Source organism: Neolamprologus brichardi, unplaced genomic scaffold (genome assembly GCF_056152115.1).
Source record: "Neolamprologus brichardi isolate AB-2024 unplaced genomic scaffold, ASM5615211v1 NODE_ptg000031l+_length_7269946_cov_1, whole genome shotgun sequence".
Classification (NCBI taxonomy): domain Eukaryota; kingdom Metazoa; phylum Chordata; class Actinopteri; order Cichliformes; family Cichlidae; genus Neolamprologus; species Neolamprologus brichardi.
Window position 1 is genome coordinate 1,115,172 of NW_028270136.1, and position 25,817 is coordinate 1,140,988.

The 25,817-nt window shown below is 40.1% G+C and overlaps 2 protein-coding genes across 2 annotated transcripts; both read left to right on the plus strand.

Annotated features, from left to right (window-relative positions):
* The first annotated feature begins 355 nt into the window (after positions 1-355).
* Positions 356-16,023, plus strand: cln3 (CLN3 lysosomal/endosomal transmembrane protein, battenin). The gene is made up of 15 exons (XM_087837252.1): positions 356-615; positions 702-738; positions 2,109-2,205; positions 2,785-2,868; positions 4,667-4,746; positions 5,426-5,511; positions 6,198-6,270; positions 8,574-8,717; positions 9,907-10,055; positions 13,916-13,968; positions 14,043-14,111; positions 14,235-14,290; positions 14,386-14,479; positions 15,231-15,371; positions 15,603-16,023. The coding sequence occupies exons 1-15, from the start codon at positions 561-563 to the stop codon at positions 15,717-15,719; spliced, it is 1,335 nt and encodes a 444-aa protein (XP_087693378.1). The 5' UTR covers positions 356-560; the 3' UTR covers positions 15,720-16,023.
* Positions 16,024-18,834: 2,811 nt separating this feature from the next.
* On the plus strand, positions 18,835-25,128 carry LOC102795619 (serine/threonine-protein phosphatase 4 catalytic subunit B). Its single transcript, XM_006806216.3, has 9 exons — positions 18,835-18,958; positions 19,615-19,895; positions 21,228-21,279; positions 21,368-21,418; positions 22,321-22,422; positions 22,535-22,708; positions 22,827-22,953; positions 23,076-23,265; positions 24,143-25,128. The coding sequence occupies exons 2-9, from the start codon at positions 19,786-19,788 to the stop codon at positions 24,270-24,272; spliced, it is 936 nt and encodes a 311-aa protein (XP_006806279.1). The 5' UTR covers positions 18,835-18,958; positions 19,615-19,785; the 3' UTR covers positions 24,273-25,128.
* The last annotated feature ends 689 nt before the right edge of the window (positions 25,129-25,817 follow it).

Here is a 25,817-nt window from a genome sequence, read left to right on the forward strand (position 1 = left end):
TGTTATTGAACCTATATTATATTATAGTCAGTCCTCTTTTTAGAAGTCTTTTTTTGGTTTACTGAACTGTGATTTTGTATTTGTTACGATCTCTGAAGAAGGCATTTTTTGATGTAAAGACTTTTTTACAAGATAAAAAAAAGGAGAAACATAATGATCACTTTTCCCAAGCCGATTGCAGCTTCTACCTGCTGATAGGAATAACGTTTCATCACTCATGAAGATCTGTTTGACATATTATAATAAAAATCCAACTGTGTTCTTGACATTATTTGAATTTGAGCAAACTTAATGTCTCAGGCGGATCAGGAACGTTCAGAGCTGACATTGTTTCCGCGGGGAGGTTTTAGGTTGAAGCGCCGTCTCTGGTGCTTCGTCGGTGAGGTTTGTGAAAGTTGCTGAGCTCAGGACCGTAAAAGCAGTTACAGCGCGTTCTTAGTGACAGCTTCTCACCAGTGTTGGTGGGAGCTCAGAGCCTGTTAGAATGAGAGCTGTGAGCTTTTCAGCGGTTCGACACCAACTCAGTTTCTCTTTCATTTAGCTTGGACTGGTTTGTAAACATGGAGCAGCCAGCCAGTGTCACCTCAGATCCTCTTCAGCGACTTGACGGTACCGGTGAGTGTGTCAGCGGCGGACTCGTGTAACTATCAGCATTATTGCTCCGTGAGTCCCTAACGTTTGCTTTATCCTCTCATTTATAGGTCGTTGCGTACAAATCCGCAACTGGATTGGATTTTGGTGAGTGTCCCGATATTTTCAACAGATCACCAATAAGAAAGATCCCTCTTATTTCATCTAAATACATGTTGTGTCGTATCTATAGTAAAAGACGTTGTTCGCTCGTAAGTACTTCTTATGTGAATAAAAAGAAGTGCTGACTGTGAAAGTGAAGTCCACAGCTTCGTCATCTCTCATTTCTCCCTAAACTTTAATGGGATGTAATAAGAACCTATAGATACACGTCATTGCTATGTTTATTCACACGCAGAAATGATGAAATGTTTTAGGTCTTATTTGTAGTCTTCCTCTCACCATTAATCGGATCTTCCAGCTGTGGGCCCCGCCCCTTTTATGTATTTGGGGTTAAAGCAGTTTTAGCTCCTCCAGCAAGCCTTCCTAAGACCACATACACTTCAGGAATTGCTTCAAGGTGGCACATTAAGATTGGCTATTCACTGTGTGTGCAGTCAGGTCTTTATGTGGAAAAACGACAGACTTGAGTCGGCACTGGGAAAGCAAAGATGATAATCAGGACTGAGCAGGAGAATAATCAGTAGCCTCTCTTGTACATTCGAGTCTTTGCTTCAGAACTATCACTGTATCTGAAGCACAGTGTCGTATGTCACGTCTCTTACTCACCTACTCACGGCTCAAGGTTCACGAGAGCGACGCAGATATAAATAAAGGTCTCGAGCATGTACGACAGAAAGGGAGCGAAGGGAAAATGGAGACAAAGGCAGAGGAAAGGCCAGGGACCGAGTACTCGTGCTCCGCTGCGTACTCATTGCAGAGACCTGAGTTCCGTTGTGTTTTGCATTTGCTGCATGTCTCTCCCTCGGTCTCTCTCTTTACGTTATTGCCATTCAACCATCACCTTGTAGTAAAAACAAAAAGCCACAAATAAGTCACAAAAGAAAAGTTGTCATTGAATTCTGTCACACTGATAATTCACATTAGTAAGTAAACTGAAGCACAGATGGAAAGCCCAAGGAGGCATAGCATAAATACACAAAGCTATAAGAAGATGAAAGCTAGAAAATAATGAGGAAGCAAACTGGAAGGATGGACGGGAAAAAGGTGGAAGGCAGGTTGGAAAAGGAAGACTTTGAAGAAGCTTGAAAGAACAAAGGTTAACGACATGAAAAGCACAAAGACTGTGAAAAGGTCTTTGTTGAAAAAGTTTTAATATTATTTTAAACAATGTAGCCTTAAATGAATTTAAAAACTAAACTATGAGTTTGCTAATGCAAAAGTTTTGAATGTGCACGGTAATGAGTGCACGATATTTTGGGGGGTTTTATGTTGAGAGAAATTTTGCAGCCGCTGATTAAGTTGTTATTTTTTGATGCATCTCCGTATCTCGTTTTTATCTTTCCCCATCTATACAGGCTCCTCGGTTTGTGCAACAACTTTGCTTACGTGGTGATGCTGAGCGCCGCTCATGACATTCTCGAGAAACAAGAGTCACGAAATGAAACGGCGTCTGTAAGAAAACAAATGTGTATTTAAATATGCACTGCTGAAATAAATGAAAGGAATACTTGATCACTGGATTCTGGCACAAAGTCTTCAGAGATGTTGATCTGTCCAATCAGGAAACAGAAACTGTTGTGAATGCATTTCACCTGCGCAGGTGCAAATGAAAGATGCATAAGGTGCACTGGAGGAGTAACAACAACTATTTCTATGTCACTGCTCATAGTAAGAGAAGGTACCTGCAGTCTATTCAGAGTGCACAGCTCTAACCCTGCAGCAGGACTGTCATGTGATGAGGAGCGCTGCCAGAGCTCATATACTAATCATGTTCCAGGCAGAGGATGTCTTTGGTTTCCTCTGATTCCATTTCCATCGTTACATCTTATTTTTCCACAATAAACTGCATGATGTACTTTACCAGTTCAGATTCTCAAGTTAAAAATCTCATTCACTGAGATCTGATGTGTGACTCAAGTGTTCCCTTTATTTTTTGAGCAGTGTAGTTTGGCAGTGGTCACGTTTCAAAGTCGTTCTATGTTTAGGGTTAAGTGAACTTCTCAGCTGTATATTTCTATTATTGTTTCCCAGACTTCAGCCTCGCTGCACGTGGACTTCCAAGTTGGCAACAGTAGCAACAGTAGCATCTATGACTGCAACCCTGTCTCTACTGCGGTAAATAAAGGTTCACTGCACTGATGCAGTAAAACGTTTGTTCTGGGTGTTTAGTGTCGAGACAAATGTTATAAACTTTTGACTGGTTCACAGTTTGTGCTCTCGTTTAGAAGCGGTGACTTCCTTTTAAACGTTTATTTTAAAAAAGACAAACGTCACATGATTAATGAGGTACTGAAACTAGTATAACACTTAACCAAAGAAGGATAACAGCAGGAAAGCTTCCTACACTAATAAGGCTAATGTGTACATATTAACAGAAGCATATTCAATCAGTAAATACAGTCCGATATCTGGTATAATAACAGATATACTTTAGATTGTATCTTAGTAAGTTAGGAAACATGTTCATGTTTGTAGTCAAAAGTATTTAGAGGATCATAAATATTTCAGGTTCCTGGAGGTTATGAAAAACTCATAAAATGTTATTATCATTATAGAGACATTTATGTATTATATAATTTAGTTGTCGTGGCCATTACATTATGGTGGACCAGCCAAACACCATCACTCTAGTAGCACACTCCACATAAATAATGCCTTCTGTTTGTTGGTACATTTGAAAGTGTGGAAAAGAAAAAGGTCTAACATGTGTTCTTAGTTTAATCCACAAAACCCAAAAATAAAAGCTGAGTTTTATTTCTGGTTGTTTCCCAGCTTCATTAAAACTATTGACAGATGTATGAGGCAGCAGTGGTGAGGTGTGTGGTAGGGCACGATCTGATATCCTCGTGTTGGTGTTGTTCCCAGATCATCATACTAAAGGTTGTTCCAGGATCAACATTGCAAGTGACCAATCAGAATGTTGTGATGTCATACTTTTGCGACTTCGGAAAAAACCGGCGTAAAACAAAAAACTGTACTTAAGCTGCGAGAAACCGCCTTTGTCCGCCGATCAACGGACCCTGACCCTAACCCTTTAATAAACGCTAAGCAGAATTGATATTGTCCTTGCAACATTGGAATTTCATAAATGCACGAATGGGTTGGTGCGCAAACGAATAACGTCACAATAATGTGATTGGTCAATTGCAATGTTGAACCTGGAACAACATTTTCATGATGGTCTGGGAACAACACCAACACGACGATATCAGATCATCCGTGTGGTAGGAGTGACGGACAGGTTTAAGCTGGGGGTGGCATCCGCAAAATTTACTGTGAGCCCCTTCTTGATTGTGATGTTCAGGCAGGAGTCTCTGTGGACGATGATGTTCGCAGAGGACGTTATGATCTGTAGTGAGAGCAGGTGGAACAGAGTGTGGACAGGTGGAGCTAAGCGTGGGAGAGATGAGGACTGAACATCAGTCAGAGAGAGAAGGTGAACATGCAAGCAGTAGAAATGGAGAAGGTCGATAAGTTTAAATACCTCTAATCAGTCATCCAAAGTAATGTGCAGGGCACAACAGAGAGGAGTGGAGATGATTGTAAAGGGTGGTTTGTGACAGAAGAATAAGAGGAGGAGGTAGGAAGGTAGTAAAAGCTGTGATGATGTATGGTGTGATAACAGTGCCACCGGCAAAAGGTAGAGCTGAAGCTTTTCATTAGGAGTGACCAGGATGGGCATGATTAGAAATGAGTATATCAGAGCGTTTGAATGTGTGCAGAGGACAGAAACTGAAAATGCAGGACAAAAGATGTTAGATATGGAGCAGCCAGGCAGGGGGACAAGAGGAGGACCTCAGAGGAGATTGATGGATGATAGTGAAGGAGGGCATAAGGATGGATGGTGTGGCAGAAACTAAAAGCTGTGTCATTTGTGTCCACAGATGTTCAGTTGTTACATTTTTCTTGGCAGGCTGTGCTGTTAGCTGACATCCTACCAACACTCTTCATCAAACTCTTTGCTCCCTTTGTGATCCACACAATGCCTTATGGGTAATTATTACTTTGATTGCTGTTCTTTGTTTCCACTTGCTGTGTTTTTACAGTAACTAACAATCATCACTCACATTATTGGTACGAGCTGATTTCACTGCACTGATAATAAAAAAATAGTTGTTTCTTTGACAAACTTGCAAAACAAAAACTGTGGCGTCCTTCCTGTTTTACAGTAGTGTGTTTGTATCAGGTGTCAGGATTTTAGCCCCGCTGGCAACATGAGGTTTGAGTTTGGTTTAAAAAAGAGAAAGAAGAAGAAAACAACAAGAACTTTGTTTTATTTGCATATTATTTCCACTCAATCCCACCTTTGGCGCTCTTTTTGTACTGCTGCTAAGCTGCTGTGATGTCTTTTGGCAATAATGATCTCCATTTGTTTTCGTCTGGCTTTAATGTTTTCATGTATATAAGATGTTAAATTTATGAATGAGAGCTTAGCAGTGACCAAACATATGAAATTGGAGCAATAAACAAACCTACTTGGTTAATGGCTGTGCCTGGTTTCTGACTAATCAGAGCTGAAAAAGAAAAGAAAACTTGGACTTTATATGTTTTGTGTGTGATATAGTCAGGAAGTCAGTTGTTAACAGACGAGTTCTTCTTGCTGTCTGCATAAAAACATCGCTGTCATGGTGCTTTCCAGCTTTCCTGGTTAATTCCTGTTCTTTTTTCCCAGCGTTCGAGTGTTGTTCTGTGCCATCATGGCAGCAACGAGTTTCCTCCTGGTGTCCTTCTCCTCAGCTGTGTGGATGAGTATTCTCGGTAAAGCAATCTGTTAATTCAGATCAGATCTTTTATCATTAAGGGTGTCTGATATGGCTCTGATGAGCTTTTAGAAGGTGGATTAGATAAAACGTTGAGTTATTTGCTTCGGTTTAATTTCTTCTTATCTACTGTGAGCTTCTGCGGTTGTTCCACAGAAGCTTGATAGAGCTTTACTGCTGCTATAAATAATCATTTATCGTACCAGTTCACGCTTCTGTCAAATACACTCCTCCAGACACCAAACGTACCAGAACTAAACTAAATGCTGCCACTTTTAAAGCAGTAGTGATACTGGCACCACAGATCTACTGGAAGAGCTGGATACCAGATACAAAGATGGTCCCTGCTTGCTAGAAATGTCCTGATAAGCTGTAAAGGGCTTGTGCAGCAATTGTTTACTGCAGCTAACAGTAATGTCTGAAATAGCGTTGTCTATTAAAAAAAAATAGACAACGCTATTTCAGACATTACTGTTAGAATCAAGCAGACCTCTATGTGAGTGAAGTCAGTCAGTAAAGAGCAACTAAATTTGATTCAGTTCACCAGTAACTAAAATGTAACCATTGTGACTGCCCACAAAGGGCCTGTAAATGAGCTCTTTTTACTGAAGTTTGTCCTTCAAACAAAAGAATAAATTCTTCCTCTTTGCTCACTCTGATCACGTTCTGTCGCTGTGTTTGCAGGAGTGATCTTTGCCAGTATCAGCTCAGGACTGGGAGAGTTGTCCTTCCTCTCTCTAACAGTGTTTTTCAGCAGGTAAACAATCTTCACTCTTATTAAAGATTCAAACAGAGCTTGTCCAGATGACAGAACTTGGGTCGATGCCCAAAGTGTAGGGTAAAGTTTGTGAACAAGGCAGAGTTTACACAGCGCAATTCTTTGAATTCCTGCATAAAGACAACATTTTATTTGTATTTTATTTGCTGTGTGGAATCTCGTTTCTGCCAGGACTGAAGTAAGAATAGCTTGACACCAGAATCATTCAATGGAAATTACTTTGTTACACTTGCTTAGTAAAAATTGTGAAAAGATAAAAATTATAAATAAAATAATAATTCATTAAGTCGATATAACAAAGTCCAAGTGAATTAACTGCTATGGAAAAAGAAAAATTAAAAAAACAAAAAAACAAAACTAACCCTATGTGTCAGAATTAAATGAACAATACCAAGATTACAGTATTAATGGAGGTTTGCAGAAAGTAATTTTACAGTAGTTTAAATGTAAGTTGGGAGTAAGGAGATTTGGTTGTTTTATAAAAACAAAAGTTTAGAGGGGTTGGGATTGTTGACAGTTCTAACTAAAATAACTAAAAACTGAAATAAAATACAGACAGTGTTGGGAAGGTTACTTTTAAAATGTATTCCATTACAGATTACAGAATACATGCCCCAAAATGTATTCTGTAACGTATTCCGTTACATTACTCAATGAGAGTAACATATTCTGAATACTTTGGATTACTTAATATATTATCATGCTGTTTACAACTACATGAATGTACTATTGCTGTGATTTATTACTGTTACTGAAGGTCCGCGGCTCCGAACCGTAGTAAAGGGACCTCTGGCTAATACGGGTTCGTGTCGGGCTCGTAGCCGAAAACTAGCTTTACTTTGTTGTCTGGGTCAACTTTGCTAGCTAGAGACAGAGAGAGGCGTTGAAAGGCTGCTCCAACAGAACTTATTGTTTCGGAGGAAAACACGAACACGGTGTACAGTCGAGTCTTAATAGCTTACTTACAACTGGGCTCGTCAGGCTCTCTTCTTGGCTGCAGTGGTTATTATTATATTTACATGCTTCCAGCTCCCGTTTTTGCTCGATGACAGCTCGTACTTTTCCTTTTTCTCCCTCTTCGTGCTCACAGACACATAACGAGTATGGCAGTCCATTCTCCCTGCAGCACGGACTACACTGCCCATGATGCTACATTCTGCATTCTGCCTATTAGCTTAGCACAACAACAACAACAACAAAAAAGCGCTCTCTCACCCAGGAAACACGCAGAGCGAGAGCGTCACCCTGTAACCATGGCAACCGTAACGCTGCCGCCTGAAACTACAGAACGTAGCTGTCAAACAAAACCCAAACAGTCCTGACCCGCCACAATATGAAGCAGGAAAGTACCGCTGTGTAATCCATTTATTTCAACAAAGTAACTGTATTCTAAATACCACCTTTTTAAACGGTAACTGTAACGGAATACAGTTACTCATATTTTGTATTTTAAATACGTAACGGCGGTACATGTATTCCGTTACTCCCCAACACTGAATACAGATGATAACAAGAAAAGCAAAGTGAGTTTATTTTTCATACATTTTACACAAATTTCCTTTCATCATTTTCTCCCTGATGTCACCCATTTGTTTCTGGAGCATCATAGTGTTTTATGGAGCCAGACTCAAGCACAGGTTGGAGTGCTGTCTCCATAAGCTGTGCACACAGACACACCTGCTCATTAATAAGTTACACACTAATAAAAACACCACCAGAATTCCCAGACTTCTTGGACAGTCTGCACCACAGAGTTATATGATCTTGGTAAAAATGGTAAATGGCCTGTATTTGTATAGCGCTTTACACTACATTCAGTCATCCGCCCATTCACACACACATTCACACACTGGTGATGGCAGCTACATTGTAGCCACAGCTGCCCTGGGGCGCACTGATTGCCTCTGTAAGATAATTCCTTCTTCAAAAGACATCAGCAGCATAAATCAGCTGGCATCAGTGACCAGTTGTGCTGACGCCTAGCAGAGAACAGATGGACTGCTACAGGTTTACAAAAAAAAAGTTATGAAGGAGTTATCAATCTGATATTCTTGATATCAGACATTTTCCACTGAGTTACGTAGTTTGGGTGTTTGACTTTAAATGTCAGTTTCCACGACGACAGAGCTTTTTAACAGTAACTCCAAGTTTCCTGCTTACAGCTTAGACTCACAGCAGATAAAGTCCCGGTCACAAATGAGTTTAAGAAGCTGTGAATGGTCTTCCAACCATGTTTTTATTTTTACTCTGGAACATTAACGGTGGTTTTCTGTCTGCTCCAGGAGTGTACTGGAAGGCTGGGGCTCAGGCACTGGTGCTGCTGGTCTTATTGGAGCCCTCCTTTACTCAGGGCTCATCCAAGCTGGCCTTTCACCACGGGTTACACTGCTTATCATGCTGGTCGTCCCAGTCACTATGGTGGGAAGGTAAGTGTGCAGGGACAAGGATTCTCTGTATTTTTGTGTTGTGACTCACTCAGATAGTTAGTTTGTTCTTTGTGGACATATTATCTTATTTTGTTTTTAGCATTTTAGGATGGGGGTTGCTTAAAGTGAATCAGTGGCACCAAACTTGGCAGGCGATTCAGACATTCTTTAACTATGGTCTTGTGGTTTAGCATGTACACCATGTGTGCAGCTAATATGTCAGTGTTGATGGATGCTAATGACATCCTCATGAGCTGAGAGTTTTGTGCTGTGACCTTTAGTGCTGTGGGAAATATGGCTACTTTTTTTGGATCACTTGTGAGTGTTGTTGGCCAGGTGATGGCAATAACACCGAGGGGTGCTGAGCCACCCTTGATGTGATCATTGTGTGACCATAGCTCTCCATTTTGTGGTTGGTCACTAGTGTGCTTGCTTTACTGAACCTTGTGGATTAAAGTAACTTGTGGTGTAAGGCCATTTGAATGTGACCATTTGTCTGGTGGAAACAACAGATCACTTGATTGTGGTTATTTGTTGCTAGTTTTGGTTTTGTGTTGTAGCAGGTCAAGTAATCATTTTGAGTTTGTGACTGTTGTGCTCCTTTGTGTTGGTGTTGTGTTCAGGTTTGTGGTTCAAGGACCTGAAGGCTTCAGAGGGGCTTTTAATAAATGTAGGGGTCCTAGAGGAACCCTTTGAGGGAGGAGGTGTTACGTCCCTCTGCAGCCCCCTAATCTCCTCAGTGTGTTCACCTAGTCAGGTGCTGATAAAGGCATACCTGAGGCAGGCTTTCAGGAAGCCTCACTAGCCGTGCCTGGGTGCTACCAGCCATTTTAGCCAACCTGCTGTGCATTTTAGGATTAAAACCTCTTCTCACCCACAGTCTGGTATTCATCTCCTTTTTTGAGCCGGGTCGTAACAGAGACTTAACAAGGGTCCAATTTTGAATTAAGCTGCTGTAGGTCTAAGGTGTAGGTAGCCCAATGCTTTCATCTGTGGAGGTGAAGTGGTGGCCAAAGAGTCACTTTAATTGAGTTCAGTTGACTCCAGTTCACTTCAGTCAAATGAGACATTGACAGGATGTAGTTTGTATTTCCTGTTGAGACTTTTTCCCTGTAAACTGTGTATAAATGAAGCTGAAACTTACAGACATAATGATTTGTCGTCTTCTTCATCCCAACAATTTTACCAGCTATGTCTTCCTGCTGGTTTGTCCACCTTCATTACCTCAGTGGAGACTGGAGACTGAGTATGAGACTGAGTATGCAGCTTTGGTCTCTGAGGACAGACAGCAACTTCTGGACAGTTCAGACGAGGAGGAGCCCGAGAGCTCCACCACAGGTAAATGTCACATTAGAAGGGTGTCGCATGAAATCAGCAATAAACTGAAATTTAAATAAAGTTCAGCGACCAAATCCTGTAAAGACGAACCCTGTTTCATGTTTGATACATCTACTAACTGAACACGAACACATGAGTTCCTGTAAGTGTTTGAGTCCTCCATCACACCAGTTTTGTTTTTCCCTAAGAATACATGAATTTTAACATTTTAAGCAATAATTTGCACAAAAAGGCAGATGTAACAAATATGATAAAGATATAAAATCATTTATATTTGAAGTTTGTCCACAGAGACTCACGTTTTCTTACAATGATGACTTTACACTGTTGCCCAATAGACACGCCTGAAAGATCCGAGAGCGTTGCTTTGCTGTTATCTAATCAGATGATCATCAACACGTGTCAGTTTCTGTTTGACATGGTGAGAGGAAACGCACTATTCTACATCTTTATTGAAATTGATAAAAGGAGGTCACTTAGGGGAAGATGTGAGTCGCTCAGATGAAAAACAGTGAAAAGGTATATGTCTGGATGCACTCTCAAACATCCAGGTAATAAAATCCCAGAACCTCGACTCTGTTCATGTGGACGTGGCGTTTTCAGTTAGAGGAGCATTCAGCTGATGAGAATGGGCCTGTTTCAGCATAACTCAGGGAGGACTCAGGGTCAGGAATGAAAGGTGTTTAGGACATTCCTGCAGTTGAACTAATCCACATGTATACGTTTATTCAACAGAGAAGACTGATGTAGAATTGGATTTAAAGCACAACAGTAGTTTATATTTACCTCAGCTAAGAAGGTAGAAGTAATGTTATTAATCTGTCAGTCAGCAGGATTATAGCCCAAATTTTAAAATCGCAAAACGGGGCTAATTTTATATTTTTATTGTTTAAAGTATAAACAACAGACTTCTTAAAAGTTCTCTTCCTTTTTTGAATGGATGGAGGTGTGCTGGTAGTCCATAGGAGCTATGAGTTTGGCAGGTGTGTTGTGGATGCCTATTGTCACTAAGTGCAGAGCCAATAATGTGGGCTACGGTGGATTATGTTTGGCCTTCTGTTGGTTCTTTAGCTCAGCCTCTGTTTCACAGAAGAGTCATAAGAGACTCTGGTGAAGTGGGGAAGTGAAACTTCCTCAAAACTGTCTGCTGCAGTATTGTTCGTGTTTTTCTCGTGTGCTTTTTTGGTCTTTGATTTTTCTTGATGCCTCTGTCTTCAAGGTGAACATGCTGTTTCCTTTTTAACCAATCAGCATTTGACCTACACAAAGGCTGTATCCCAATTCAGGGTCTGCAGCCTTAACGGTCCACAAGGGCCACGTACTCAAAGACCGCTAAGGCCGGAAGTGCGAGGCTTGTGAAATGGGATGGTCTAGCCTCCGTGGCGCTGCCCAGGTTGCCTAGCAACCATGACACTAACAGCTGGAAACGTTTCATACAGCTTTGTTTGACAGAAATGAAGGAGAAAATCTTTTGTTTATTTGTTTGTTTGTTTCTACATGAGCTGTGATTTAATAAGTATCTGAGGCTGAGACCACAGGACTGTGAAATCATGATTGTTGGGCTTCACTTCTGTACTGAACAGTCATTTAAGATTAGCTAGTAAATAACAATTAGCTGATGTTGTTCATGAGACTACAGTCATCTCACTTTGGTAATGTAAATATAATATGGCCAATATTAAAGTCATTATTTCAATCATTATTAGTTAAGCAGTGAAAGAATTCTGTTTCAAATACTGAGCTTCAGTAAAGATTCAAGCTGCATTTATTTATATTTCCTGTCACCTTAAATCTTCACTCAAAGACAGGTTTCTTTGACACTGTATATATAACTGTGTTATATATAAGAGACAAATATTGTTCTTTTAACATGTTGGTATTACTAAATTTTCTCAGTGTTTACTTTAACCTCCTAGGACCTGGCGTCCACATGTGTGGAAATCACATTTTGGGTTATTTAGACCAAAATACTAAATTTTGCTCTACATGGGCCTGATATCCGCTTATGAGGACCTTATACTGCTACTGTTCTATCAACATTTTAAACAAATATCCTCATATGTGGCTCTTATATTTCTTAAAAACAAAAATAAGATAAAAAAAAAAAATCTGGTAATTCTTTGTTTTTCATTCATCGGGCCTCAATACGCCCAAATATCAAAGAGAAATTAAAAATGCATGTCATGGAAGAGTTCTCTGTAGGATTAAGGCTGACTATTGAACGGCGTATATTTTAAATTAAAGGCTTTAAAACCAAGTTAGTACAAACGTCACTAATGTCACATAACTTTGCCGACATGTGGCCAACAGTAATGTTTTAACGTTCATCATTATTAAACATTTGCACATAAATAAGTGACATAATATTCAGTACTTACTTACTTTTTTTTCTGGCAAAATTATCCACACCCACCGCCGCGCTATGCATTCTGGGATATGTTGGGCCAAAAAGTCTACACCGCCACATCCTTAAAATTCAGGGAAATGAAGGACGCATTTGAGGGCCGCATTTTGAGCAGCCTTTGAATTGGGACAGCCTTCGTCGCGTCGCTGTGACGTAATCGGCCTTAAAGCGGTCTTTAAGGCTGCAGACCCTGAATTGGGACACAGCCACAGTGTGACTGCATTGGCAGAGGTGTAGCGCACATGTGCATGCAGGTTACCTGAGTTTTTGCATCTATCACATGACACATCTGCAGTGGCATCAAACATTAGTTTCACTTGCAGAAAGTCGTCTGTGCACAGCTTCATCCTCACTCTCACTGCCTCCATTTAAACTATGCATGTTCCTCTCTTCCTCACTTACTGTATGGTGGTTCTTAACAAGTAAACAAAAAACGTTTGTTTTCATAATATTTCAGAATAAGAGCCCAGTTAAGAAATTAAGTGTTTCTATCCAATGAATATAATGGATAGAAACACTTAATTTCTTAACTGGGCTCTTATTCTGAAATATTATGAAAACAAATGTTTTTTATTTACTTGTTTTAATTTGAAACGGTTACAGGAAAACCTGAGGTCAAGTCAAGTGGCTTTATTGTCATTTCAACCATGTTCAGTGCTACAGTACACAGTGAAGCGAGACAGCGTTCCTCCAGGATCATGGTGCAATGACATTTATGCCATGACATATAAAAGACAATCAACACAGGACTACATGAAGTGCAAGTGTGCAAAAACTGCAAAAAACATTGCAGCACCAGACAGAACAGAACGATACAGACACAACAGTGCAACAGAAATGTGCATCAATGACAGTTGGTTGTGCATGTTTGTGTAAGTGTGTGTCAGTCCAGTCACTGAGTGGTCAGTAGTCTGACGTTTGGGGGAAGAAACTGTCGCGGTCTGGCAGTGAGGGCCTGAATGCTCCGGTACGTCTGTGCCAAATTGTCGCCGGAGTAAAATACGAGCGCTCACAGGCTCTGCAGTAGCTGTCTCAGTTTCTGACCACCCTTTGGAACACAAATTTGCGTGCTAAGCTAAACGGATCACATGTTCCTCTCTGTTCTTACTCATGTGACTGATACTGATACTCAGTGTATTGGCAGTTGCTTCCTATTGCTGCTCAACAGTTTGTATAGTTGTTACCTTACAGTGGCCTCAGTGAGAGGCTGCTATGTGCATACGTATCATTTAGTACCCAGAAATGAAATGTTTCAATGATTTGTAATTTCTGACCACGTTATCACAGCTTTCTTTTTGCAAACTGAGGAGTGTTTGTTAACACTTAACAAAGACAGAGGACATGAGGCTGCTGACTTCATCTCCTGCTGTGGAACTTCACAGTTTATGTGAATGAATTGTCGTTTTAAAGTTCTGCTTGTTGGGAAATAATGTTCTCTTCCTCTTGAATGTAACAGAAGACCAACCCACTGGGCCTCTCAGTTTCAGAGAGAGACTGTTTGTTATCAGAGTAAGTACACCGTTTACTTGTTTGATCTGAAACTGTTCAGCCAAACTGTTACTGAACTTGATTTCTGTGAGCAGGGCTTGTGGAGGTTTGTGCTTCCACTGGGAGTGGTCTACTTAACCGAGTATTTCATCAACCAGGGTTTGGTGAGTCCTCTGGTGCCCTCTAGCAGCACACTCAGCTCACTGCATGCTGTTAGTGAAACTTGCCTCTGATTTTGTGTGATGTTGTGAGAATATTGAACCAGGAATATTTTCCCTCTCTGTAAGATGGAACTCCTGTTCTTCCACAATATTTTCCTGACCCATGCAGCTCAGTATCGCTGGTCAGTGATCCGTTACAGAGAATATTCAGTATGAATGACTTCATGCAGATTGTTTGGGGTGTGCAGCTCTACTTGTCTCTTGTTTGCATCCTCAGGTATCAGACTCTGTACCAGCTTGGTGTACTGCTCTCTCGATCCTCTCTGCGCTGGGTGAAGATCAGGAAAGTGTGGATTCTCAGTGTTCTGCAGGTGAGAAATGAGAATAAAATACAAATCAGCACCAGAAGGATGTCTGCTCTCTTTTTTTGACAAGTTAGAGGAGCTTAACCTGCAACTTTATTCTGACTGGCTCCTCACTACAAACAATAGATGTGAACATCAGTATTTGTGGCTGCTGTGCACAAAGTGTGTACACACAAATATCTGTGTAAGTAGTGCATATAAAATGTTGTGCACAAATCCATAATTGGTCCATTAGGCAGTAGGTGAAGCTGCATTGGTGCATAGAAGTGTTAGGAGCAGCCAATAACAAAACGGTGCAGCAGCTGTCCTCAAAGAATTACAACCACACAATGATCCTCATCTAGGATCATACTATATACACAGTGACCCCGCCCCACTTCCAGGTGAAACAGAGAAAGTGCTGATGATGTTGTATAAGAGAGAAGCCTGCACCTCTAAGGCAAGAAATAAGGAGAAAATCTGACTGTAGAAAAAGAAAGAGAAAGGAGAGGTGTGGCTTTGCAGAGTCTCTCAACAACTGTTTACGTCAAAGTGACACTCAGGCTGAAATAATAGGAGAGCTGAATAAATGATTTTTTCCATTACATCATCAAACATTGCATAGTTTATGGTTTGTTTTCAGGTGACTGAATAATTTGTGTTGCTTTGTGATGCAGATAACTATAGTGCATGCATATGGGGTTGTTAAATGTGTGTGAATGTATACTTTACAGACACTGCTGTGTTTCTCAGAGCTGCTTCTCTCTCCTCCCCACAGACGCTGAACGCTGTGTTTCTTCTGTTAGCTGTACGTTACCTGTTCCTGCCCACTGTTTGGTTGGTGTTCGCTTTTATCCTCTATGAGGGTCTGCTGGGTGGAGCAGCATATGTCAACACCTTCCACTTCATCAGCAAGGAGGTAAAGGACAGCTTCAGAGAACCATTCATATATTTCTGTTCTTCGACCTCTGTGCAAAGCTGCATTTCATTTTTAATCCATTCACAGAAACATACACACTCTGCAAATGTCACAATGATTATTTTAGGAGATTCAGGAGATCAGTACAGAAGCAGCTGTGCACTGTTGAGCTGTTTTTACTCCACAGTAAGCATGCATCCACCTCAGAGTGTCTTCTCTTTTCTCCTACAGACTGAAGACAGACACAGGGAGTTCTCCATGGCTGCTGCCAGCGTTGGAGACAGCCTGGGCATAACTGTGGCTGGACTCATATCTCTTCCTGTCCACACTTACTTCTGTTCATTATAACCAAGCCCACACACTGACCAGCACGATGAGTAAGCAAAACGTGGGTGTGTTCGATTTTTAAATCCGAACTGGGTTAGAGACAAAAAGCAGACATTACATAAAAATGTCAATATAAAGTCTTTGACTCCACATCCTGTACTTGCTGCATATTTATAGATAACAGCAAGTGAACTATATAGAAAGTCCAGAGTCCAAAAAAGTGTTTTTTACCTTCAGCCAGAGATCAAATAATATCAATAACATCCTACCTACGATCACAGAAGGTAAACCTGAAACACAGATCAGAGAAACCGATAGGCCAGAAAATATTCATGTGTTGTTTTGTTCATGAAAAACCTTCCAGTCGTTCACAGAACAAAAGCTTTCAATGTGAAACAAGAGCGGGATATATTTCAATTTGACATAATGAATAAAAGAAATATAAATGCAATACATTTGAAAGTCACAGAAGATGAGATGTCATTTCAGTAAGTTTACTGTGTTTTAATTGTGGCAACTAATGAGTCATCTTTAAGTATAAAGTATCTCTGAGCTGCGACCAGGCAGCCAGTTTTGTGTAGGAAATCCCTCCACGCCAACCTTCAACGCTAAGATTTACCTTAAAATCTAAACTGTTATTTTACTGACCTTCATTTTAACATTAACTCCTCAAACTGAACTCTGGGCTCAGAAACAGTGCTATGAATGACTACTCAGCTAGGATGTGCCATTACTATTTTAAAAGTCAGAGAGCTCAGTCATTGAATGCTGCAATTATATTTTTGGGAGGTGAAATTATAAAACTATTGCTTTCAGGGGGCAAGGATAGCTCAGTAGGTAGAGTGGTTGCCCCATGATCAGAAGGTCGGGGGTTTGAATCCACTGAACAGCTACCCTGAGTAAGGTACTGCTCCCTGGGCACTAGATTGGTGGCTGCCCACTGCTTCACTGAGTGAATGGGTTAAATGAGAGGAATTTCCCCACGGTGATCAATAAAGTATACATTATTATTATTATTTGAAGAAACTGTGAGTAAATATAATGCTGAAGCCTGAGGGCTCTCACTAAGTGGCTTCTATAATAAGTAGTTCTATAGTTAAGAGTTTAATTCATGTTAATAAATAGCAGAGATTACTTTCATATTTCAGTTGTAGTCAAACGTTTGCAAACACTCATCGTAGAAATGAATCTGAAATTTGGGATTTTCATTATTTTTTTGACATGACTATAGGTGACTTCAATCTTACTGAAAGATTGTGGACTATGCTTAAAATCCAGGTTGGTACCAGGAAACCAAGAGAAGAATAATGGTCAAATATAACATCAGAATTAGGCCTGATTGAGGTGGAAATTTTTCCTAAATAAATTCAACCATGTGCATCCAATTCTCATTTTTAAAGTCTTTTTTTTTTTGCAGATGCTGTAAAATCATTCCTCTCTGGGAAGAAGAAGAAAAAAGTCCAAAATTACCATGACATTCATGTCCATGATGAGTGTATGTAACAAAGCGAGCAAAAATGCCTTCTATTATAGGTTTTAATACCAGGAGAGCATTCGGAGCTTTAAAATGCCACTTGTTTCAGATTTGTACAAAAACAATGTCACACACAGATTTGTTTTTGTGATGTTTATCGTGTGCAACTTGACATCATTTTTGCTTAGCTGTGGCTTTTCTAATTCTAATGAAAGACTGCTTGTTAAACTGTGGCACAGTTAGTCACTGCAGGTGGAGCACAGAACACCTGGGAATGGCTGAGATGTGAAACAAAGTTGATTTTAATATTTTTGTTGTAAAATAAAGAAAATAGAGGTTGCTCATGCCGTCATGCTGACGTGTATTTTACTAAAATTCTTGGAAGCACTTTTGTTATTTTTTTTATAACATTATGGGCTGTTGAATTTGTTTTCTTTTCTTTTCTTGCAGTTTATGTCCTTAAATACTTGATCCATGTGTCCTGTTTTCTCCTGAACACTCAAACGCAGACCAACAGTCCTACTGACATTCTAATGACCACATAAAGCTAATGCTAATGCTAACTGGAAGAACCTTGTTACAACATAATATAACATATTGTTTTTTAATCTTTTGCTTGCTTCAAATCAAATTTTACAGGAAATCAGAAAAGAGGTTCGCTTTGACTTTGTTAGCCTGCCAGTTAGCTACAAACATGTGGTTGTCCTTTCTTGTGCAGAGACATGACATTTCTAATTGTACCGATTTTTTTCTTTGATATAAAGTGTATGTGTCATAAACTGGAATGTGTCGTGCTTTATTACTTATAGTGATGTTAGATAACATAGGTTGGTGTTTAACTGGGGTGTTTCGTGAACCATTTATTAACCTAATATTTAATTCAAAATTGTTTAGGGAAAAAAAGTAAGGTTGCTATAGTCAGCAATCTGCAGTATTTTCTCTGCTGTCCACTTTGTGCCTAATATATCAGACAAATGTTTGTAGAGTGGAGAATTTATACTGTGGTATCCCAAATCATTTTCTAAGCCAAAATGAATTAAAATGTATAAATATAGGTTACTGTTCCATAACACACATTTTTCTTGTTAAACTTCTACTTGAACTACATTACATTTTATAGTGGAGCACAGAACATTACACAAAAACTTTAATTCTTTATAATTAAATTAAAAGGGTATATTCTACCTTCATTACAAGTCAAATATTTCAGTAGTTCAATATTTTTCTTGATTTTAATGATAATGGTTTATAGCTGGTGGTAATCAGAAATCCTGAATCAAAATATTAGAATATCTCTTTTCCAGTTTCAGCCAGCAGCAAGAGGGGATCGGACAGCCAAGGCCTGCCTTTGACCTCGGCTCAGTCCACCCTGAACCTGCTTGCTTATTGTGGGGCAATAGGGTGGCTCGAAATTAAATACTGTATTTCTGACTTTATTTCGTGTCCTTAAACTTGATCAAAATTGTAAGAAAGGGTTTTGAAATACTTTTCATACAATAAATATCGAGTTTATTTTTTTTTTTAAATCAATCACTTAAAAAAAGAAAACAAAAGTAAACTTTTTTATGATATTCAGTATTTGGGATGGACTTTTAAGCGATCTGTAAATTACCACTACAGTGAATGTCGGGTTGGGTAGAATGAGTAGTGCGCTTCCTATACCGGAAGTTACAGCCGACCTGCAAGTGTTCACGAGCACGGCAGGCGTAAACCGGCAAAGACGAGACCGGGGGAAGAAGAGGGGCCAGTGAGTGAGCCGACGCTCCATGGACTGAAATATATGAACGTAGGTTCTTTAACATTTCCTTTGCTCGCTGTTTTTGGTTATTTGAGTAGAGTCGTTTTTAAATTCTGTTATTCGCATTAGCTAGTTTACTGGCGACATTAGCAGTAACCAGCGTTGACGCCGAAAACCAAGTAAGTTAGCCCAGGTCGGCATCGATTAGCCCGCTAACATGCAACATTTCAACTACGCTTAACACGTTGCTTTTATTTTGTTTTTTTTCTGGCACATAGATTATCTGTAGTTTGTTGGTATCGACTGTCAGACATTTTTGTGAAGCATCTGTTCAAATTCCCAAACAAAATGGTTGGCTAAGTTATCAAAGAATCAGTTGTTCGCTGACGTCGTTAGCTGTGATGTAAGCTAGCGTGCTAATATTAGCTTACTGCTACGCCCCGAGGCCTTACATTCCCTAACGAATAACATCAGTTTTCTGTGGGAGACTACTTTTATGTTAGGTGTGAACAAACTAGTCGTATGACTTTCACAGTGGTGTGTTAAATTGGCGTTTAGTTAGGAATTTCTATGTACGACCGGGTCTTATTTATCATACAGCAGACATTACCTAAACTGGATTATCCGCCTACCAGGTTGTTATTGCGATGTTTAGCTCGGAATTACTTCGGTTGAATAACCTCATTTATGTTTTTTGTCTGCAGTTCGTCACTCCGAGCATCGTCGTAGCAATACCCTGACGTTTAAGAGCTGAAGCCCCCCGGCTGCTTTCGAGGAAGTTATTGTTTTGGCTGTTCGCTCTCGGAGCCACATATTTAAGCGAGCCCAGTGTGCGAGAAGAGGAGTGTGTGCCTGGTGTGTGAGCAGCTCTCCCTATGTGTGTGACAATGGGGGACATCAGTGACCTGGACCGACAGATAGAGCAGCTCAGACGCTGTGAGCTCATCAAGGAAAATGAAGTCAAAGCACTGTGTGCCAAAGCTAGGTAAGCATCAGTGTGCTTGGACCAACAGTACTTTTATTTAATCAATTATACACTCTGGATTCAAGGCAGAAAACTGTTTAGCTGTTGTCTTATTTCTGATTACTTAAAGAACGGGAAGGAAAATCTTCAGGATTGCGAATTAAAACGTACTTTAAGAGGGGTGAAATTTAGTAGAGCTTAAATATATTTATATGTAATGTTCAAAAGTAATGGGGCAGCCTTTTTGTCTTAACTATATGCTGACCAATGGCTGTTTCTGCAATGGGGTCACTACATGGGTGAGCTCCGCATGTTTGATTTGGCACAGTTTTACAGATGCCAAAAAAATGATTAACTAGACTAGCCAGACTTGCATCAGACGCTGACCAGTTACAGCTGAGAATTTTAAAGAAAATATATTTATCTATTAACGATATATAACAGGAATAGTTTACGAGTTGTTAAAACTTAAACCCTCTGCTGACTGTTAAATGTCTATGCACTGTGCATATAAACATGCTACTGGGTATGTTGGGTAGACCTTGATCATGCAGTTTATATACACAAATGCACAGTAAACAAAAGAATATTTTTTATTTAAAGTTAATATTTTAATCAATCACCATATAAATGTTACGAATCCCACTGTCGCCAAGTGCTTGCTCATAGAGGCCCATTTGATTGTTTTCTCTGGGGATCTGACAGGATCTTTACTGTATAAAGCACTTTGAGGCCAGTGTTGTTGCTATACAAATAGAATTGAATTGAATTTTAGGACTAGGTTGTTTATAGACTAAATTTAATCAAGATGGAAGCTCTTGGAGGAGTCCAGGAAAAAAAAATATATACGCAAAGGTAGGTTACGATCATTATAGGTTAAGGCAAGACCAATCACAGGCCTATTGTGAACTGGGATAAGTCTACTGGATGCAAACTGCCATACAGACTCATTAAATGGAGCCTTATCCTGACTGACCTTTGTTAGCCAATCAGCTGCTCTTGGATATTGTTAAATAATCAAGTAACTCAGATAAGGATGATGGAGAAACAATTTAAGCAATCTGATCTTAATTTGAAATGATTACTGTGGTTGGTGGAAGAGTGTAGGTGGGCCCCCCCCCAGGTTCTGTCACTGGGTTTCAAAAAGTCGATCTGTTTAGTTTGGATATTTTTCAAGTTGCAGTTACATCAGCAGCTGTGTTTCTGGAGTCACAACAGGAAACGGTAGATGTGGCCACTAGGGGGTGCTTGTCTGTAACTCAAGGATTGTTTTATGTCTGCTGTTAGTCTGGTGCTGTATTGTTGTGCATTATTTGTTTATTAATAAATACACATGTATTTTTATTCCTTTAGAGAGATTTTGGTTGAAGAAAGCAATGTCCAGAGAGTAGATTCTCCTGTTACGGTAAGTAACATCTACTCACTGTTGTCTCCGAATTTGCCTGGATGTCAGATAAATGTGGTAATAATGTTTCTCCTGTTATTTCTTACAGGTTTGTGGAGATATACACGGTCAGTTCTATGACTTGAAAGAACTTTTTAGAGTAAGTTTTTTCTTTTTCTATTTGTTTTTAAATTCTCTTTTGCTTCTGATTGGGTTATATTTCATCGTTTAAGTATGATACTGGACACAGGTGTTATTCTGTTGCTGATTTACAATCCTGCACAGCACTACTAAACTTGGTTAGTTATTAGAAATAAATGCAGCTTTTTAAATTTGATATTCTTGCCTGGAGTTTGAGTGTGTGACCATACTGAGTACTGATTCCATAACTGTATTAAATGAATAATTTGTATTCTTAATTCTGATGAAAATCTGGGTATCGTTCTTTATGTTTAAGGCAATGTGACGCTCAGCTTTCAATTCATCAATAAATATATTTAAGAATATAAATCCAGTGAAAAGGTATTAGTAAAATTGGGGGGGGGGGGTGTACATTTTTATTTTTCAGCTAAAATATGCATGAGTCTCATTTCATACTGCTGTTACTTATGGACATCCTAGTTTCTCCTGTTATGGCTCTTCCTGTGAGTGCACCTCCTCACACAGTGGAGCTGACGAGAAACCTGGCATCATGTTATGTTGCCGTAAATGCTCCAGTAGAGGCTTCTCAATAAGATTTACAGCAGACGTAATGAAGAGTGAGAGTGGGTGATGTGCTAACACTTCTACTAGCAAGCAGTACACTGCTGCTCCAATGTATCGATACCCAGTGTAGCTTTGAGTCAGTATTGGACCAAAATGTCGTCCAAATAGTGAATTGATGCTAGTTTCTTTTACTAATCTCATGTGAGGTAATATTTTGAGATACGGTATGGTTCAGTCTTGGTGCATTGCAGGTCTTGGAGCCCATTATTGTGAGTTGGGGAGGTAGAGACTTGTGCACATTAAATTACCAGTATGCATCTGTTTAAAGGGCTTCTTTTTCATTTTTCTGCATGACAGGTGGGGGGAGATGTCCCGGAGACAAATTATCTGTTCATGGGTGACTTTGTGGACAGAGGCTTCTACAGTGTGGAGACTTTTCTTCTGTTGCTAGCTCTTAAGGTAGTTTGTCTGTCCACTGCTGAGCTACACCAGTCACAGTTTTTACATGTACTTTCCCATGAGGTGTCAGAACTCCCTTTTCTTCATCTTTTATCTCTGCTGTACGATCCAGGTACGCTATCCGGACCGGATTACCTTGATCCGGGGAAACCACGAGTCCCGGCAGATCACCCAGGTCTACGGCTTCTATGACGAGTGCCTCCGCAAATATGGCTCAGTCACTGTCTGGAGATACTGCACAGAGATTTTCGACTACCTGTCTCTCTCTGCTATTATCGATGGCAAGGTTAGATACGTCATCCAGCACTTACTTCATATGTAGTGTTTTCTTCTGAACATGTTGCTGCTTTTAAAACTCCCTGTGTGGCTGTTTCATTTGTTTTGATATAATTCTGTGTCTGTAGATCTTCTGTGTGCACGGGGGATTGTCTCCCTCCATCCAGACACTGGATCAGATCCGGACCATTGATAGAAAACAGGAAGTGCCCCATGATGGACCAATGTGTGACCTCCTGTGGTCAGACCCTGAAGGTACAGACTGTTCACTTGGACATCTAAAAAAAATGAAATTGACGTTAACAAGAAGCAGCAGTGGAGAATTAAAGGACTGTATGACGGATGTGTTTGTGTGACCAGTTTCTCTCTGCTTTCAGACACCACAGGCTGGGGGGTGAGTCCTAGAGGTGCCGGCTACTTATTTGGGAGTGACGTAGTGGCTCAGTTCAACGCCGCCAACGACATCCACATGATCTGTCGAGCTCATCAGCTAGTTATGGAAGGCTACAAGTGGCACTTCAATGAGACGGTGCTCACTGTGTGGTCAGCACCCAACTACTGCTACAGGTACATAGCTACATTAATCTCAGATATCTTGAATGGGGAAAGATGTCCTCGTCATGTAAATACTGAGTTGGTCCCTGAAATATTCCAAAGGTGGATCATGTTGTCTCAGTATTAGCAGCAATTACCAGTGAAATTCCAGCACTATAAATTTAAATCTACAGCTAATGCAGGGCAATGTTAAGATTGTAAATGTTTGGAAAGGCATACCTGCTGCTGTGTAGAGACTTGCTGTACAACAAGTTGAACCATGTTCGGGTTTGTTCTAGCATCAACTGACGTCAGCTGAATTGGCCAGTCAAACCTCCTGGTGGATTACTTTATAAACAGACTATTTGTTCTGTTTACCTTACTACTGTTGAAATATGAGATGGTTACCCCTGTGACAAATAAGCATTAAAAGCCGTTGTGTAACATTTTGATTCCCCATGCTGCTTCATACATGTCAGTCTGCTGCTTTGACCCAATTGGCATAGATACAAAACAACACTCACTTTGGGGAATGCATTTTAACAAGCATAGTAGTAAGGAAACTTACTATAAACTAGCAGTTTATTCCGTTGTGCTATGGCTGGGTGATAAAACACTAAAGATAATTACGGGGAAAGAAGTTTTCCTCGATCGAAATATGAAACATGGTCCATATAAAGTTGATATAACTCATTCTATTTTTGACAGGCGGCATGAAAGGCCACTGACAATCAGAATAGATGGGATTACATACATTACATGACTAATAAAAGTAAAAGTTTCCAGTGATCAGGCGTGGTTAAGGCCATCTCAGTGTTGTTTCATACCAAAGAAATGTTTGAAACTGTGCTAATTAAATATACACACGGCTCTTTTTGTGTATAACCAATGTTTGTTCCTCTCCTAACAGATGTGGTAATGTAGCAGCCATCTTGGAGTTGGATGAGCATCTACAGCGGGAGTTCATCATATTTGAAGCAGCACCACAAGAGACCAGAGGCATACCCTCCAAGAAACCAGTAGCCGACTATTTCCTGTGAAGTCTTTGAGCAGACAGCCATGACACATCCAAATTTCCAGTACCGTTTCACATCAGCTGCCCTCCATCCTGCCGCTGGACCGTTCTGTCAGTGTGAACTCAAAGCAGTGAGACAGAAAACCTGCCAAAACCTGCCAAGCTCCTGCACTGCTTCAGCTTGAAGAGCTGGATTTTTTGCCCTACTGCCCAAGCCTGACAGAGCAGTCACTGTGGAAGGTGTAAGGGCGAGGTGGTTAATGGGCCCATGACTGTTGTCATTTCTCTTCAGCTACATAAAGATGGCCATTTCTTTCTGCTCTCCTTCCATTTGTTCTCATCCTCCTCACTCTGTGTAGATATGAATTTCTCCTTTCCTGGCTCAACTTTCACTACAATTGTAGTTGTTGTTTTTTTTCTTTTTTGTCCCCCTGCTGTGACAGACACTGTCATTTAGTTTTAGACGTATTTGGAAGGAGTGCTGTTTTGTTTTTGTTTTTTTTTGTTCTTTTCCTTTTTCATGATTTTTCTAAAGTATGCAGCCGTAGGAAGCTTCAGTTTTATCATTTTAGAAATTCCTTCGATGCATATGTTGTCTCTGTTTTTGATTTTTGTATAATTGTTGCTGCCAGGATTAAACAAAATGCCCTCTCTTCTCTTTATTTGCTGTTTAACTGTCTCCCACCACATGTGCTCCTTTTAACAAGAGCTTCCCAAGAGCTCCACACCCTCACATCTTAACACCAGAGATGTAACGACTCCCAACACGAGTCATGTATTAACCATTGCCCTCTTAATTTCTTTTAATCTACACTTCTCTGTAGGTGTGTCAATTTTGATATTGTGAAAATAAAGGTTTTGTATCTATGCTGATATATCAATTCAGTTTCACCTCCTTATGAAAGATGGCTACAAATCCACAGTTGTCAGTTTGTTACTTAAAGCAGACTAAAAAAAATCCTCTTACTTCCATTGTCTAAGATGTTATTTACAATACACTAATTGTCAAAATAGCATCATTGTTTAGACCAGGGGTCGGCAACCTGCGGCTCTTTTGTCCTTACACTGCGGCTCCGGGTGGTTTGGGAAAATAAATTAGAAGTATTTAGCTGAAGTGTTTTTTATTTGTGTTTAGTTCTTTTTTTAACTTGTAGTTCTAAATTGGAAGATTATTGTGATTTTGAAATGTACAAATAAAATTATATCTTATTATTTTTTCATCGCTCAAAATAAGCGTCACACTCGCGGAAGCCGGTGTACCCGCCGAAACGCCGTGCATTTATCGAGACTTTCAACCCCAGGTAGGCCAGTTATGGATCTTCGGATCCACATTATGTCGGCAGCTGTTCTCCACCGTGAACTATGTTAAAACAAACCGCTCACGCCTCACAGATGGCAGCTTACAGTCCTGCGTAAAGATGAAAGCCCCGATTTGCAGATGCTGTGCGCAGAGGTTCGGGACCATAAGTCTTATTGTAAACATATCACGGCAGACCCGACGATGTTTCCATGAAAATGCTTTTCAGCATCTCTTTATTGACCACTTTTCACACACGGTTGCTGTACGCAT

Coding starts and splice junctions, on each gene's coding strand:
- cln3 (XM_087837252.1), top strand. CDS start 561: ATGGAGCAGCCAGCCAGTGTCACCTCAGATCCTCTTCAGCGACTTGAC. Junction 10,056..13,915: donor GCCCGAGAGCTCCACCACAG/GTAAATGTCACA, acceptor TGAATGTAACAG/AAGACCAACCCACTGGGCCT. Junction 13,969..14,042: donor AGAGACTGTTTGTTATCAGA/GTAAGTACACCG, acceptor TTCTGTGAGCAG/GGCTTGTGGAGGTTTGTGCT.
- LOC102795619 (XM_006806216.3), top strand. CDS start 19,786: ATGTGTGTGACAATGGGGGACATCAGTGACCTGGACCGACAGATAGAG. Junction 19,896..21,227: donor GCACTGTGTGCCAAAGCTAG/GTAAGCATCAGT, acceptor TTATTCCTTTAG/AGAGATTTTGGTTGAAGAAA. Junction 22,709..22,826: donor CTGCTATTATCGATGGCAAG/GTTAGATACGTC, acceptor CTGTGTCTGTAG/ATCTTCTGTGTGCACGGGGG.